The sequence below is a fragment of the Vigna angularis genome, chromosome 2 (genome assembly GCF_016808095.1).
Source record: "Vigna angularis cultivar LongXiaoDou No.4 chromosome 2, ASM1680809v1, whole genome shotgun sequence".
Lineage (NCBI taxonomy): Eukaryota > Viridiplantae > Streptophyta > Magnoliopsida > Fabales > Fabaceae > Vigna > Vigna angularis.
The window spans coordinates 29738709-29756307 of record NC_068971.1 but is presented as its reverse complement, the minus strand read 5'-3'; the positions used below and the strand labels follow the sequence as shown (position 1 = coordinate 29756307).

The following is a 17599-nucleotide window of genomic DNA, read 5'->3' as shown; positions in this document are numbered from 1 at the left end:
ATTTTTAAAAAATAAATTAAAATAATAGTTTCAATTTATTTATACAAATCTTGTAAAAAAGTTATTATATATATAAAATTTACTCAATATGCATTTATATTTGTAAATATAACACTTGAATAAAAACTAATATAATAATATTTTTATGGTGTATTATATTTTAATTTTAAAAAAATATTATAAAATAATAGTTTGAACTTATTTATAGAAATATTATAGAAAAGTTATTAAATAATTATATATGTATATAAAAAAGCATACTTGGTTCCTCCTGTCACATGTCATCGCACTTCACCAATTGCAAGGATCAGCTCTGGGATGGATGACACTAGACAAAATATCCACAATTGAGTTCTTGGTCCAATGGAAACGTGTCGTATTTCTTGTTTCCAAGACATGCGTAATACATATTTTCAAAGAGATATTACTAAGTGCAACTTTATTTCAAGGATAGCCTTTAAGTAAACAAATATAGATACTTTTAGTTAACTTTTAATGAATATATGGATTAAAGTTAAGTTAAATATAGAAAATTTAGCTGAATGTTCCATTATATGTATAAAATGGTTGAAGATTTGGTGAGATATATCTGGCCCTACCTCAATGGACCTTTTGATAATACTAGAATGAAATAGAAGAATTAGGACAATTTTTTTTTCATTGGGACTGAAATAACAATGAACCTTTGAGAGGTATGAAAATACAATTAATGAAATATAATTTAAGAAGAATAAAAAGAAGCAAAATGAATAAATTTATATCGAACTAACGAAAGTGACACTATAATTAACTAGGAACAAAGAAAATTACTTAAGGAAGAAAAATCTAACTTAGGTTGTTAACGCAAAAACTGCGTATAACGTCACGCGTTTATTTAAATCAATGTGTTACTCTTTTTTTTTTCTTTTAAACGATCAAATAGTACGTCGAATCCTGTAGGGGTTTGATGTAATATTTGTCAGTCAGAAGTCAAAAAATCACCCTTTTTAATTTTTTTTTTCTTTTTTATTGTTTTTTAAACAACAAATAATATCTCGAATTTTGTAAGGGCTTCGACGTATTATTTGTCAGTGAAGCCAAAGAGTCACCCTTTTTAATTCTTTTTTCTTTTAAACCTACGTTGAATTCTGTAAGGGCTTTGATGTATTATTTGTCAGCCAAAAACTAAAAAGTAACCTTCTTTTAATTCTTTTTTTTCTTTTTTCTTTTAAATCACATATAATACGTCGAATTTTGTAGGAGCTTCGACGTATTATTTGTCAGCCAAAAGTTTCCCCTTTTTAATTTGAGCGGGAGATTGAAAATTCATTTACTTTATCTTAGCGCGTGAGACCCTCTTTTCTTCTCAAACTTTTCTCGAACGAAATTTGACGACCATCACATGTAATCTTTCTTTCATTTGATACAAATGCATGTTAATTAACTATTTTATATATAATTTTCGTTTGTTTAGACCGATTATTTTCGTGTTCTTATCCTTCATAGGAGCATTCTGCTTTCTCTCTCACTGGTGGAAACACTTTATTTCGACCAACCCACTTTTTGAAGGTTAGTTTTCGTTTTGAAGAACTTATTTGTTGAACTTGTTTGTTTATTTTTTGTTGAACTTGTTTGTTCTTGTTATTTGGTTGAACTTGTTTGTTGTTGTTGCTTGATTGAACTTGTTTGTTGTTTGTTATTGTTATTTGTTGTTGATATTATAGTACATGTTCATAGTTCATAAAATACCAAAAACTGAAATTGTTTGTTGTTTTGCTTTTCAGGTCTAGTAGAGTTGTAAAAATGGATTACAATTAATTAAAAAAAACAAAAAAATTGTTTAACTTCGAATATAAACAAAATTCGATGTCAATTTGATTAACGTCGAATTTTTTAAATTCGACGTCAATTTAACGTCTTTCGATATGACGTCGACCTCAAATTCAATGTGAAAGGCCAAAAAACAACGACGTTATACGATATTTTTGTACTAGTGGTTTCTTTTCATTGGATAAAATTATACAATGAAAATTGAGGGTATAACATGAAACAAAAAATAAATTGATTTAATATTATATATTTAATTATGGTGTGTGCTAGACGGTTGAATTTTGTCTTCATATATATTTTCTATTAAGTTATTTTTTTCTTAAAATTGATTTGATTTAGTCATTTTTATTAACATCATGTTCGTATATGTCATATATCAATTCGTGATATTTTCATTTTTTTTTTCAAATTTTCTTTTAATTTTTTATTTTTTTTAAGAAAATATAAATTGTCACGTGTTAAGTTATTATTGTGTCACGTAGTAGTGACAATGTTACATATTAGTGATAGTGTCACATGACATGGGTTAGTGTTACTACTACATGATAGTGTCTGGTTTTAATTTAATCCCTATACTTAATATTTTGATTCAATTTAGTTCTATTTTTTTTAAAAATGAAACAATTTGGTCCCTCTCCAATTTAAGATCAAATTAGTCATTAAGTTTATAAGTTATATATTTTACAATTTATACATCTAATCACTTCACTTAAGTATTCAATTTTTTTTACATAATAAAATCCAAAACTAATTTTTAAAAAAATATAAAATATATAAATGTAAAGTGACACTTGTAATTTTCTAATAATGTGACAAATATAAATTTTTAAAAGTTACAAGTGTCATTTTACATTTACATTTTTGATAATTTTAAAAAAATATATAAGTTTAAATAGGAATTTTGTATGTAAAAATATAAAAAATATAATTAATTTGAATATTTAGGTGGAGGATTAGATATATAAATTCTAAAATGGTTATTTTAACACATATATAAGTTGTAGTTAAGCTTAAATACTAATTTGGAAGGAAATTTTGTACATCATCCTTTCACACCTTCTCAAGTGGTAGATGATCAAGTGTAAATGGGAAATAAAAGAGAAAAAGGTAAAGATAGAAAGAAAAATAAGTACACTTCTGCTCATATAAGTGAGATTAAATGTTCAAAGTGTTAAAGTAACAAACACTAGCCCAATGAATGTTATAACAAAAGAGGTCATCTTTCCATCTTTCTCTAGTAGAAGGGAAAGACAAGACCAAATAAAACCTTATGTTGAAAAAGAGAGTCACTCCAAATGAACATTGATTCAACACAAGGCATATAAGAGCTTAAAAGAATATGCTCCTAAACTCCAATGCCTTTATCATTCATATGATCAAATATGTGTGATCCTTGGGAGCTATACGCTTTTGTTAATTTTGATCTAACCCTCATATTGTGTTATATTTATTGTAGGGAGGTATTTATCCGGGAGGAAGGAAACCAAACCTAACCAAAAGTAAGGAGAATGAAGTAGGAGAAGACCCTTTTGATTTGAGGTAAAGTCCTTTTCAAGGAAGAATGAATGATGGAAAACCCCTTAGGCATGGCCAAGCATAATCAAGAAGATTTGAAGTCATTTGTGGAAGGTAAGCCCAAGCTCTTATTCTCTTAAGCCATCAATGAGTTTTTAGTAGAGTAGGTCTTTTGGCCTTTGTATTATGAGCTTAGTAGTATTCAATGTCTTTTAGGCCTTGCATAATGAGCTAATTAGTCTAGAGTTTTCTTTGGGTCTTATATTTGGGCCTTGAGCTTGTAGTGTAGGGTTTTAGGCCTAAAGTAGATGGGCCTTGAGGAGATACATGACTCTAGGGTTTTTACCCTAACTTGGGGCACAAATATTCTAGAAAAAGACTCTCCTTTTATGCACATGAGAGGAAAAAGTTTTAAAAGCTTGTGGGGCCCTTGAGAGGAGTGGACTCCAAGTTTCTTTTTCTTCTTTTTTGTGAGACACATGCTCTTGTCACTTGGCAAGACACCATTGGGACATGTTACACCCTGATTGAAGAAGATTTTTTCTTGGTCCCAATGTTAGCACACTTAGGGCTTTTGCTCTCCATTTACTAAGTAACCTCTAGGGTTTCTTAGGTTATAAATAAAGGTGTTTCTTTGTTAACCCTCGGCAAGTGTAACCGAATCGTATCAAGTAATAATAAATGGTAAGACCAAGTATCGTTTCCCAAAGGACTCATGGCCTAAACAGTTATGTGATTTGTTGATTGAATTAGACTTGTGAATAAATTCTTGTAGGTTTAAATGCAAATACTGAAAATTAAATATGAATGCATGTATTGATCAATTGGATCAAAAGAAGCAAAAGTGATTGAAATTATAGAATGATGATGTTGTTGGGGGTTTTCAATTCATTCATCCTATCCACTCTCATGTATTCAAGAATTCATCTTCTTCATTAATGTTAATGCCACTTTCTAATTTACCTTAAACCCAATGTCTTGGTGAAGAAAGCCTACTCCTAATCACTAGTTTACAATGTCTTGTCTCCCTAGCAATTATTCATGCATTACATTCACACAAAAGCTTAAAGACAATCAATCCTCCTATCCCTATGTCTAGGCAATATTACTATTGGGAGAATTTCTTCATATCTAGATTTATCTATATGTGTCCATACAAATAAAATCAATGATCATGCAATTGAATGAGTTAAACAAAGCGTGCATAGAGTATAAAAGAAAAACCATAACAATTAATGAAAGAAAACATATGAATTAAAGAACCAATTCAATACATGAGAGTTTCAAAGGATTACATTGATTCCCCAACAACAATGAAGGTTTAGTTCACCATAATCATGGTGAAACTAGATGAAAAATAATGAAAGAATGAAAGATAAAACCCTAGAATTTGAAGAGTGGAGCCTAAGCATCCAAAATCCTCCTCTAAGGGGTGAAGAAAGTGTGATTTTGCTTTGTTCTGCCAAAAGTTACTAACCCTAATTTGACTAAAGCCTTATATAGCTTCCTAAAGATTACAGAAAAGTGGCCCAAGGCCCATAAAAATGGCGCTCAGCGGTAAGCGCAATTCTTCAGTTTGACGCTCAGTTGCAGTTTTGCCCCTCAACGGTGACTACGGGTCTTCAAAGTGCCACTCAGCGGTAAAAGTGGTGTTGAGCGGTACTTGTGGCTCTTCTTTTGTGCACTTTTTCTTCCTTTTCTGAATCTAACTCCTTGCTACTTCACTTCTTTCATTCAATTCATCTTAAAACCTGCAAAAACATGGAAAACCAAGCATAAAACCCATTCAATTCTCTTATTTCAAAAACATAAGCAAAAACATGATTCCAAGCTAGTTTCTAAGTCATAAAGGTTGTTTTTAATGTCAAATTTAAGTATAAAAATAACAATTTTTCAACTGTTATCATTCTCCCATGTTAAAACTACCTTAGAATTGAGTATTATTATGCTGCCAAATTTTTGTTATACTACTTTCTTAGGTCACCAAAATGCTAGAACACCCTTCTAGGTTTACTCTAGCCACGCTTCCTCTTGAATTCACTAGTACAAAATAGGTTTTTTAAATTTTTTATTTTGAGCTTGTTAAATCTGTTTTAGAACAGATTTAGATTCGGGAGACTTAAATTTTAAATCTATTATTAAGAAATATACTTAAATTTTTCACCAAATTTTTCACCCAAAATTGCAAATCTAATCATATATTCCATTGGCAACTCTACAAGAGATTAAGCTGTTACCCCAATCAACCACAACAAAATTCATCTTTTTGTTTCCCAATTCAATTTATCTTCACAACCAAAGAAATACAATAAGAACCCACAAATCAAATCATATCCTTTATAGAACATAATACAAATCAAAAACAGGAGAAGAGAAATTGGAGCCATTAATAATCACTCCCAAAAAATCCTAAAATCCCAAAAATTCTTAACCCTAAAAATTACTATAATAGAGAGATTAAAATCTAAAACCTTAAAAAGAAAGGTAGCAGCGGCAGCGGCGAGAGGTAGTGACGACGCAAGCGGTAGCGGCGACGCGAGAGACAACAATGGCGCGAGAGGCAACAGTGGTGTGAGAGGCAGTGAAGACAACAACAACGCGAGTGGCAACAACGACAACGACAATGCGAAAGGCAGCAGCAACGCGAGAGGCAGTTGTGGCAGCGCAGTGCAAGAGGTAGCAACAACAACACAACACGAGAGGAGGCAGTGGCGGTAACACACCGCGAGAGGCGGCGGCGCGACAACGCGAGAGGCCATGACGACAACGACATGAAAGGGGGTGGCGAGACATGACCTGCGAGGCAACGACTATGACATGCGTGCCCTTGGAGGCAGAGGCAGAGGTAGGGAGATCTGTGAAGAAAGTGGAGAAAGAAGTGTTATGTGATATATGAAGAAAAAAGTTCCCTTTTAGGTTAGACATGGATCTTATATAAAACTAAGTTCTCTTTTCATTAAAAAAACTTAAAATATTAATTTAAGTATGGTAGAAAACTCAACAAATACAAAATTTAAGTTTGTTTGAAATTTAACATACGTAAAATTAAAGTTTAAGTCTGTTATGAGATTAACATATTTAAAATATTGACTTTTATTTACAAAAGTGCCACCGCACATTTATTAAGTCTATTGTTTTGAAAACATACTTAAATTAAGAGACTTAAAAGGTTGTTTTTGTACTAGTGATTGGTCCAACCTCTCTTGAGAACACCCAAACACCACCTTATATAGACCTATCAACGATCACAATCAAGCTTCCACATCATTTGGAGTCTTCCCTTAGCTTGAATCATATAGCTTGGAGGAGAACTCCCATCATTGTGTTTTTTTTAAATTAAAGAAATTAAAAATACCACCAATTGACACGTGACATATACAGGCATGACATTAATGTCAATATAATGGAAATGAACAAATTATATCATATTAAGAAAATAAAGATTTAATTGAAGAAAAAAAAATACGATAACGAAATTGAACTAACTTAACAAATACATGAACCAAATATATAATTAAGCCAAATAAATTTTATTTAGAAAAAATATAATCTTAATTATCATGATATAATGTATATAATGTGAAGACAAAAAAGAAGAAAATAAGAACAAATTTTTACCATTAATCCTTGTACTAGAAGTTATCTTGTCAACAAATAGTAAATAAATAAAAAAATGTTCTTATGTTGTAATAATACCTTGCATTTGGTTAAAAACTAATCCTACACTATAATGTACACATTTAACTTAATTACAAGTGAATTAACAACTAATTTTTGTGATATTATAATTTTTTTCAATTTTAGTATAAATACATTTTATACTCATTTAGTTCATCAATTTGTTATTTAAAACATTTTAAATTCAAAATTTTATAAAATTACTTATTTACACAATATGAGAAGTAAATTAATTTTTGTAAACTATAAAGGAATCAAACATAGTAACATAATAACTAATATTTAATCTGAATAACTTATAGTAAATATAAGGTGTTTCGAATATTTCATTCTTTTAGAAAATTTTCCCTTAAAATTCACTAGGTTTTAAAAAGGTAGAACTACACTTTTCACATTTTTTCTTTAAATTCTCATATAGTATTTTCTTTTTCATTAAGGTTCTAGGTCATCTTGGTTTATCACATAATTATTTGATTTTCTCACCAACAATCATATGTGAGTTTATCTTATAGTTAAACATAATTAAGTTAAATTAAGTAAGATGGATCTCAGATGTATTATGTAAGTTGTGGTATATGAAAAACAAGGTATAAATTTGATAAATTTGGTGGCAAGAAAATTTGGTAAGTAATAAAATCAATATTTTTCAATAATTTGAAAGATCTTACAAACTTGAGTGAAGTTATCAAGACTATAAGGCTCTACCAACTCCAATAGTTAAACATTTTTGTTCGCATAATACTATATGGTATTACTCAAATGTTACTAAAATTATATATGAACTCTAATAAATCTAAAAACTTATCTCACACTTCTTGTTGTTCCATCACTCACGCTAATAACAAATCTTTTAGACTGTGTTCGCATGAACAGATTTAACTGTTCATGCGGTTTTGAGAGCAAAGAAATGCATATTCTTTCATGTTCGCTTGAGAAGAAAAGAGCGGATGGACGACGACGGATTTGCGTGGATACATTTTTGATCACCTGCGATGGGGGAGAGATTAGGAGGGATTTATTGTAAAAATTCATATGTGCCCTCAATGTTTGATTAAATTCCATCTCTGTATATCACTTTAATATATAATCTATGAATGTGCGGGTTTGAGAGTGAAAGAAAACAATGAATAGTTCTTGGAATGAAATTTCACCGAGGCGTATTCGGTTCCAAGAGCGTGGTATTCGGTTCCAGGAGCGTGGTATTCGGTTCCACTCCTGCGAAGTATTTTCAAAAACACTGTATTCGGTTCGCTACATTGGGTATCCAGTTCCAGGCCCTTGAAAAATTGAAGAAGCAAATGTATTTGGTTGAGCATGAGCAAGGTTTGCACCCGGCCATTCAGCCACCACCACCTTCTTGTCCTTGATCTCACTGGACTGAATCCACGTCTTGATTTGGTCTCTTTATCTCTGTAGCTTCGTAATCTCTTTCTTGAGGTCCACTTCAAATTTCTCTTTCTTTGTCCGTGTCGTAAACCTATTCCCAAACAAAACCCATCATTTTGTTCAGAAACAGTGTAATTGGAAAAAAGAATAGCAAAAAGAGTGAGAGACGCGAATGAAGCACCTTGTTCCAGATGCTATCGAAGACTTCAACACCCTCCTGAACCTTCTTGAGAACACGGTCTATCTCTCGCTGGAGCTTTCGACTTGCACCCATTGATCACGCTTCTCACTTCACCCAATGCCAGAGTGATGGTCCAATTGCTCTTTGATTCGGGTTTTAGGGTTTTTTCTGCACTCGCTTGCTTACCTGCTTGCTTGCTCAGAGGATGCGGAGATTCTACCACGACATCACTCTTTGTCGTTTCATATATAAACTCCATTTTATGATTCGTATTAAAGGAGGTTAATTTTTTTATTTTTTCAAACAAAGTTTAGTATAATTAAATAAATATTAATCACTAATTTTTAAATTGTGGATCTAGTTTTTTTTACCATAAAATCTATTAAATATTTTACATTTTTACTCCTTTAATTTTTTTTTAGTGTATCCCATTAACTTTTAAAAGTTTATTTTGATGCTTCAAACTTGTAAATTGGTTTATCTTGGTGTTTTTCGTAATAGATATAATTTTTTTAATTTATATTAATTTACTACTTGATAGTAAATTATATTACAAACAAATACTACATTTAGAAATAAATTCATTTTACTAAATTATAATTTTTTTACTTTTTAAAAATTATTTTTAATGATTATTTTTAATTTTTTATTCTTTATAAACATTTTTACAATTAAATATAACATTAACAAATAACATTTTATATTACTTTAATAACTAGGGGCATTTTGGTAATCTTTAATTTCTACCAATTAAACTAATTTTTTAAATCTGTCATATCAATCAAATCTTACACTAATTCTCACAAACTTTATTTCTAAATTTAGTAGTGGAAGAAAGAAAACTTTTATCTCTTTAAAGTTTCTCAGAAAGAGTAGAAGAATAGAATAAAATTATTGTCGTATATCATCTAAGAGAACAAGAAGACAACAATCAAAGTTATGGTTACATAAAGCAATGAAACTTTATTTATAGAACCTGATCCTTTGATATACTTCATGATACAAAAATGTAAGAATTATAATACAAAATCAAGATAAAATTAATGCATCTACATGACTGAATGTGAGACTTCAATTTAACCTCTTTCAAGTGGTGTAAGATTCCATGCTTCCAAGCTCTTCTACATATGTATTTGGTCAGAAATCGTTGAGATTTTCTATAATCTTAATTGTCTAATTGGAAATCTAAATCTAAACATAATGTGTTCTTAAAAAATCTATAGAAATACAAGGAAAATAATTTCGTTGTATTTTTTTTATTTTTTTCCATGATAAGTCTCATTATTAAAATATACGTGCATAAACTAACTATTAATTCTATGATTACAAAAAAACAAAAATAATTTCGTTAACAGGGGGAGTCAACTTAGTATACCAGAGGATGAGTAAAGCAATAGCTTCATGGCCCATTGAATTTCGCGGGCTTCAATCATCCCGGAGAGCGAGTCGGTTGGTATACGTATGCGCTGACGTAACATTTCTTCTCTGTTTCTCTTTCTTCTTACCTTATATCTATCCAAACAGGGCACCAAAATTATTAGTGTGACATACAGATCAAAGGCCAGAAAAAGTGAGACATCAAGATGGCTCTTGCCAAAGCTAAGGAGATCGTGTCGTCCAATCCCGTCGTCGTTTTCAGGTCTCTCTTGTTTTTCCTTCCATTTCTGTTATGTGAATTTCAACGATGCTGGATCGATATTTTCTTTAACCGTATTTTCTGATTGCGTTTGCAGCAAAACCTATTGCTCTTTCTGCGTCAGAGTGAAGCAACTCTTCGCTAGCCTTGGTGTCACTTACAAGCTCCTCGAGTTGGACGTTGAATGTGAGTGTCTTTCCGTTGCTTTTTCCTTTTCGCTAAATCCCTTTACTTTCTTTTCTGTCGTAAAAATAAATTAATATTCTTATGGCGTGCACTACCGATGTTATTCTTTTTTAAGGAATCGCTGTTCAATAAGGACAAGAGACTCAGCCGGTTTTCGATTTTGAACACTAAGTTTGTCGCTATCTGTATTTTTTTTTTCTGTTTTCTTATGTTTTCGTTATCCTCATTGCTTGGGAGAAAATTTGCTAGATCCAAATTGGCTTTCACCTATTTTTGATTTTCTGTTGTAAAATAGTTGTCGAGGAATGCGGAAAAACGTTTGACATCTGTCAATCCCTTTCACAGTTACAGAATAATGATTGAGCCTTTCTCGATGCAAGCTAGAAGTGCTTTTGAGAATTTTTCTACTGGAAAAAGCTCTGAAGGAATACGAAAGCTTACTTCTGAAAGTCTATTTTCAGTAGAAAAAAAATCTCCAGAGCCCTTCTACGTTGTATCCCAACAGGCCTTTTGTTCGTTTTACAAGATTTCATGTTTTCTTAACCACAGGGGCTCTATAACATTTTCCTTCTAATATAATTGTTTTTGGCTTCAAATTTAGTGTATATGCAGAAGAGTGGAATAGAGAATTTGGTTTAGGTACACCCGGTTATTACTTACGCTACTCCTAGGTTGTTAATGAACTGGGGTTGCAACTGTACTTTTAAAGCGTCACTATTTGAAATTATTAATAATATTAAGCGGTTTAGGTAATTTTAGCATTGTTTGATCCTCTCAATAACAAGGTTTTGGTTGGTTCCGAGTTATTTTTCTTATAATAAATCTCATTGTTTTTGCTGTTGTCGTGTGGAAGCTAATGGCTTTTCACAAAAATGTATGGAATTCTATATTTGAATTTCCTTTTATTTGTGATTTTGTACCCTGGTCTCTCCAACAGCTTCACTGTAAGATAGTAACGGGTTCTGGGTGCATCTTGTGTCTTTCTCGTTACTTGCAATGAGTGAAGAGGATTCATGGATGTGATTTTGTGTGTTAATGAAAGTGGTTGGACATGTTGCAGCTGATGGAGCGGATATCCAAGCAGCATTACTTGAGTGGACTGGTCAGCGAACCGTGCCTAATGTTTTCATTGGTGGAAAACACATTGGTGGCTGTGACAGTAAGATTTAGATACTTTTATCGATCTTCTCAAGTTTCTTAATCTTTAGGTTTCATTTTCATACAGCTAGTTAAACATTTTGTGTTTCTGGGCAGACACAACTGATCTGCACAATCAGGGTAAGCTGGTGCCTCTGCTGACATCAGCTGGAGCTATTACCAAATCAACTGCTTAAAGGAGCTCGATTCCTTGTTTAGGTAGTTAATTAGCATAATAAAAATCCACCCACATGTATGGGTTGGATACTATTGTAGTCCTTGAAGTTATTGTGTTTATTCCTGTGTGATTCTCCTTAAACTACCCTTTCCGAATCTTTGTTGCTATGTGAAAAAAGGAACTTAAGTTGCACCATATAAATAAGTCTACTTATGCAAGGTGCAAGGCTTGGTCTGTAGCAGTGTTTGTGCAGTGTTATTGCATGCGGTTATATGAAAAGGTAAGTTATATCAGTTTATAATTTACAAATGATAGGCACAAATTCACTGCAAAAGAATGGTATGATAAGTTTTCTGATTTCTGACCTATCCTTATCCTTGTGTGCCTTTTATACGTATATATATACATATATATAATATATGTATATGCCAAAAATGAAATATCTTAAAATATAATCTTAAACTATGACAGTTATCACATAATTAATAAAACTAGAATTAGAATAAAACTAGAATTAGAATGACAAGAAATATAAAATGATTTACTATCATCTAACATAACTATAAAACAAATTTTATATACAAGTAACTAAGTAAAATTATATATATCTATAAAGTTTAAGGAGATTATACTTCTGTTGATTGTTGATCCTTTTGCGGGCTTGTTTTATTGATATTTTATCATCTTCTATTCACATTCATCGAATAATCATAATCAAATCGTATACAAACAAAACAAGAATTAAACTATCTGGATTAGTATGAATAATTAGCTATGATAGTTCTTATACTTATAGTGATGAAACAACTGGTCTATTTCAAATTATTATATAAGGTTAGTCAGTTATTAGTTGTCTTGAATCAAAGTAAAATCTTTAAATTAGGATTTTTTTACTATTAGTTGTCTTGAATCAAGTAAAATCTTTAAATTAGGATTTTTTTGCTACTCTAACTGCATGTTTCACTTCTTTTTATTTAAAAATGAATAATCATTAGAGTCTTAAAATAAATTTTAAGATTGAACTTCTTATATTCATACTTACAATATTTAAAATCACCATCAAGAAATTTCTGTGTAAAACTTATTTTCACAACTTTCCATTCAATATATATACATACACTTACAACTTTATGTATTATAATAAAATTCACTTTAAACTATTTTACATACAACAAAAGATTCAAAACAATGCATTAGAAAATACAAGATAAATCAAAATTAAAGAACCCAAAAATTGGCTAAGGCGCTATTTAGGGTGTCTAGACACCAAACTCATTAAAATGAAGCATTTAGAGGGTGTTTCAGGTCGCTCGAGTGAGTTCTTGCAAAAAAGGTGTCCAAGGGCATTTAGGGGATGCTCAAGGCCAAAGCTCACACAAAAAACACGTTTGAGAACGTTTAAGGGATACTCAACGTCATACCAAAACCTAATTCACCTCTGATATGACCTTTGCTACCCTCTATATAAGTTTAACTTGTTACTAAGATCTTTTAGGCAATAAGAAACATTTGAATGCACATCTTAATTTTAATTAGCTACCTCAAATCCAACTTGACTACTTTGAACTTAACTAAATTCAATTTTATCACTTTTAACACAAATTTTAACAAACTATAACTCTAGACAAGTTCCAAACGACTTAAACACAACCTTAAACTCTAAATTTAGTCCCAACTCCTTATATCAAAATTTCACTAATCAAACCTCCATATTTACACTTAAAATCATTCAAAATTGTGGAGAAAAGTCTATCTTCTCTTCCCATATCAAAATTTTAGCATCTCATCACTCTAACAAGTCTCAATTACCACTATACCGGCCCTGAAAATCAAACCTCTTTAGTCCAAATACTATTTCACCATCTTGGACATTAAAACCGTTATTTTAACTATAAAACTCTTATATTTTCAACTTATTACTTCATAAACTTTACAACCAATTCCAAACATCAATATCAATTCCTAACTTACAATTCATGACAACAATATCATCAAAATTTGTATCACACTAGAAATTAATCATACAATAATCAAATACACATAAATAAAATGAACTAACACTGACATAATTATTGAAATCTGATATAATATTTCTTAACAAAAGAAGTCTGTCAAAATCATAGTTAAATCAAATTAACATCCATATAACTACCAAACATACACCACCAACTTAATATAAAGTTAAATAACTAGCTTCCCTTATCTTACACCGAAACGTAGCTTTAAAAACATCGAGTAATAAGACAACTTTAAGAAATTATATTTATTTTATTGAATTATTTTAATTTTAAAACATTTAGTCTCATTATTTTTAAAGCACCTATTAACTTTAATACTCTATTTTCTAGGTTCTTACATTTTTTCCAACAACAAAAGTTTTTGACTTCAAAAATTAGACTTACTAGATAATAGATAAGGATAAGACTCTCTCATGACACCACCTAACTCCAATGTAGAGTCACATGTCCTTCTATCCCAAACAACTTTGACTAAACTGATGATTTTTCCTCTAAATTGTTTCGTTTGACTCTCCACAATCCCAACAGGTTGAACATCCATTGAAAGATCATCTCTGACTTGCACATCCTCCACTTCTAGCACATGAGAGGGGTTTGACACATATTTCCTATGTTTTGAAATGTGAAACACTGCATGACGATTTAAAAGCTGAGGAGACATAACTATCTCATGAGCCACTATTCCTACTTGACAAAAAATCTAATAAGGACCAACGAACCTAGGGGATAACCTCTTAGAACGAATGGCTTTGCCTACACCAGTAGTAGGAGTCACTCTAAAGAAAACATGGTCCCCAACTACAAACTCAAGCAGTATCTGTCTTTGATAAGCATACGACTTCTGCCTGCTCAGAGATGCCCTCATCCTCTCCTGTATCTACTTCACCTTCACGGTGGTCTGCCGAATCAACTCTGGCCCCACCAGTAATGCTTCCATATCCTCATACTAACACTGCGGCGTCCTACATCTTCTGTCATAGAGTGCCTCAAACGGTGTCATTCTGATACTCGGTTGGAAACTGTTATTGTAGGTGAACTCTACCAACAACAACACTTCATCCCAGACTCCCAAGTGATCCAATACACACGTCCTTAACAAATCTTCTAAAGATTGGATTGTTATCTTAGATTGACCATTACGATACGCAAAACTCATATGTAGCCTACTACCCAATTCATCTTGTAAAGACTGCCAAACTTCGATGTAAATCGCGGATCCCTATCTGACACAATGCTCGATAGTACCCCATGCAGCCTCACTATCTTTCTGATGTACAACTATGTAGCTTCACCAAAGACATACTCAGATTTACTGTCAAGAAATGAACACTGTTGGTTAACTTGTCCACTACAACCTAGATAACATCATGACCTCTGACCTTTTTGTGGTAAATGAGTAACGAAGTCTACAACCATGCTATCCCATTTCCACTCAGGCAACTTCAACTGCTACAACAAACCACCAGGTCGCTGATGCTCTACCATAACTCTCTAACAGGTTAAACATTAACAAAAAAACTTTGCTACATCGCTCTTTATTCCAAACCACCAAAACAACTCCTTGAAATCTTGATACATTTTATTCATGCTAGGACGCATGCTAAAACGATTCTGATGCCCTTCCTCAACAATCATCCTCTTCAACTCAACATTCTCCAGGACACAAACTCTATCTCTAAACCTCAAGATAACATCAATCCCCAAAGCAAACTCTTTACCCTGAACTGTACCCAACATCTAACAATTGTTGCTCTCTGATCAAACCCAGTAGATCACTCTATACCACGATAGTACTGCATATGATGAAATCTGATTCCAACTCAACCTGTAGTCTCATATCTTTGAACATCTCAACCAACTCTAACTCTCTAACAATTATAAATAACACATGTACCATCTTTTTGCTCAGAGTGTCTGTCACTACATCTGTCTTACCTAGATGGTATAATAGATCAAACTCATAATTCTTTAAAAATTCCATCGAACTTCTCTATCTCATGTTTCAGTTCCTTCATTTATGCAAATGATATACATAATATATATATATATATATATAGAGAGAGAGATATATATTCAATGAGAGAATGTATGAATGGTAGATGACTTCCCACAAGTCATAAATCATTGTTCAAAGCAAATATAAAGATGCATAATTCATGTATTAGAGTAAGAGAAATATCATAGCAATGAAATAAACATATAAGTATTAAAGGATACAAAAGATATCTAAGTATTAGAGTATATAGAAAATAACTATATAAAAACATCAAATGATCATTAGAGCAATAATTTAAGTATCATAACAAAAACAATTTTTTTTATTCTTTTACCATTTGAATAAGAAAAAAATTGTTAAAATTAAACAAACTAATATGAATTTCATTGAAAGAAAATAATCGAATTATCAACAAATATTTAACAATAATCTCAAAAGCAAATATCAAAATTAGACAAAAAAATGATTTAGACTTCTAAATTGAAGAACAAAACTTGAATACAATCTTAGAACTTCCTATGAATTAACAAGAAAATCATTTTAAAAAGACCTAACTCTCCATGCGAAAATAATAAAAAAATAAAAAAATAGAAAAGTGGTGATAAATGGTATAAAACATGGTGTGATGAGTGTTTAGAGTGATGAATGTGTTGTGCTTGTGACATTCTTTATTTACATGTTTCTCTCCATAATGAATCTATTTCAAAAGTAGAATCTTGAGCTTCAACTAATTTATTTCAAAGTAACAATTCTTTTTACATAAGGTTTAACATGATAAATGGTCCAATGGAACTTTACATAATCAAACGATCTATAGTGTACATATAAGACATTTAGTGGTACACAAATGGGATAGTCTAATGGTACACACATGGGATAGTCTAATGATACACACATCAAATAATGAAACATTAAACGACCTAGTGATCCACACATAAGACAATCTAGTCTACCGAACATGTCATGAATCAACTTAACTTTTTAATCTACAAAACACTTTATTTCCTTATTCGTATGCACTGAAATAATTACCAAATCAAACTGCTAGCATCGTCCATATTAGACCATTAACCATTGTATCAACTATAAATAATGAACTTATTTATACCTCAATTGTACAAAACACATGCTAAACGTTCAAAAAAACATCTATATACATTAAAACATATAAGTCACGTATCATCAAAAGTAAGTTCATAGATGATCCATCATATCATCTTGTGAAGTTCAACAACCTAAATCATCTAACTAAGCTTATCATTCTAGATCATTTAGGGTCAATCAAGACTTCAAAACTTATTTTAATCAATAATTTTAGTTGAAACTTAGTTAACTCCAATTGGACAAATTTTAATTAAAATAACATATTTAAACTCAATTACAATTCAAGAAGTTAAGAAATCAATGTGAACCAAGATTCAACCATTGATGCCATCCAGTGCTCAATCCAGAAAAACCGCAACTACGACGGATGGGCTAACAAGTACAAGGGAATTGGGACAATTGAGAAAGTTATAGAAACTACATTGATGATATGCTAGGATCGAAGAAGATTGAGTACAAGACTGTTTGCTCCAAGGATGAGACTTCACAAGAAATTTGTAATAAGCCTTAAAGACTCCTATCACTCTAACGAGACCATGCTTTAGATGGTTGCTTCAGAGTCATCTATCTCCAGCTTCAATGTCAACCCTCCAAACTTACTTGAACTTCCTTTATATTTTAGTAAAGAAATTTTATGCAAAAAGCTTATGATTAAATTTTGAACCCTTACGTTCCTACTTCATAACATACAAGAACTCAGTCCTGACTCTAGGTTCTAGCTTATCATCATCTGAATAAGAGTATATTGGACCAAATTCCTTTAATATTGAGTAAT

At 31.3% G+C, this 17599-nt stretch overlaps 1 protein-coding gene and 1 long non-coding RNA gene across 2 annotated transcripts; one reads left to right on the top strand and one right to left on the bottom strand.

Moving 5' to 3' along the window:
- Nucleotides 1–7713: 7713 nt before the first annotated feature.
- LOC108328768 (uncharacterized) lies at nucleotides 7714–8821 on the bottom strand. The gene is made up of 3 exons (XR_001832150.2): nucleotides 8570–8821; nucleotides 8154–8479; nucleotides 7714–7989 (listed from the first exon to the last, which is right to left on the bottom strand). It is a non-coding gene; the product is annotated as an uncharacterized LOC108328768 (long non-coding RNA).
- Nucleotides 8822–10050: 1229 nt separating this feature from the next.
- LOC108327855 (glutaredoxin) lies at nucleotides 10051–11999 on the top strand. Its single transcript, XM_017561578.2, has 4 exons — nucleotides 10051–10208; nucleotides 10303–10391; nucleotides 11452–11550; nucleotides 11646–11999. The coding sequence occupies exons 1-4, from the start codon at nucleotides 10153–10155 to the stop codon at nucleotides 11723–11725; spliced, it is 324 nt and encodes a 107-aa protein (XP_017417067.1). The 5' UTR covers nucleotides 10051–10152; the 3' UTR covers nucleotides 11726–11999.
- The last annotated feature ends 5600 nt before the right edge of the window (nucleotides 12000–17599 follow it).

Excerpts from the sequence above, each read along its gene's own strand:
- LOC108327855 (XM_017561578.2), top strand. The coding sequence starts at position 10,153 with ATGGCTCTTGCCAAAGCTAAGGAGATCGTGTCGTCCAATCCCGTCGTC. Across the intron at positions 10,392-11,451 it reads CCTCGAGTTGGACGTTGAAT|CTGATGGAGCGGATATCCAA; the intron begins GTGAGTGTCTTT and ends GACATGTTGCAG. Across the intron at positions 11,551-11,645 it reads ACACATTGGTGGCTGTGACA|ACACAACTGATCTGCACAAT; the intron begins GTAAGATTTAGA and ends GTTTCTGGGCAG.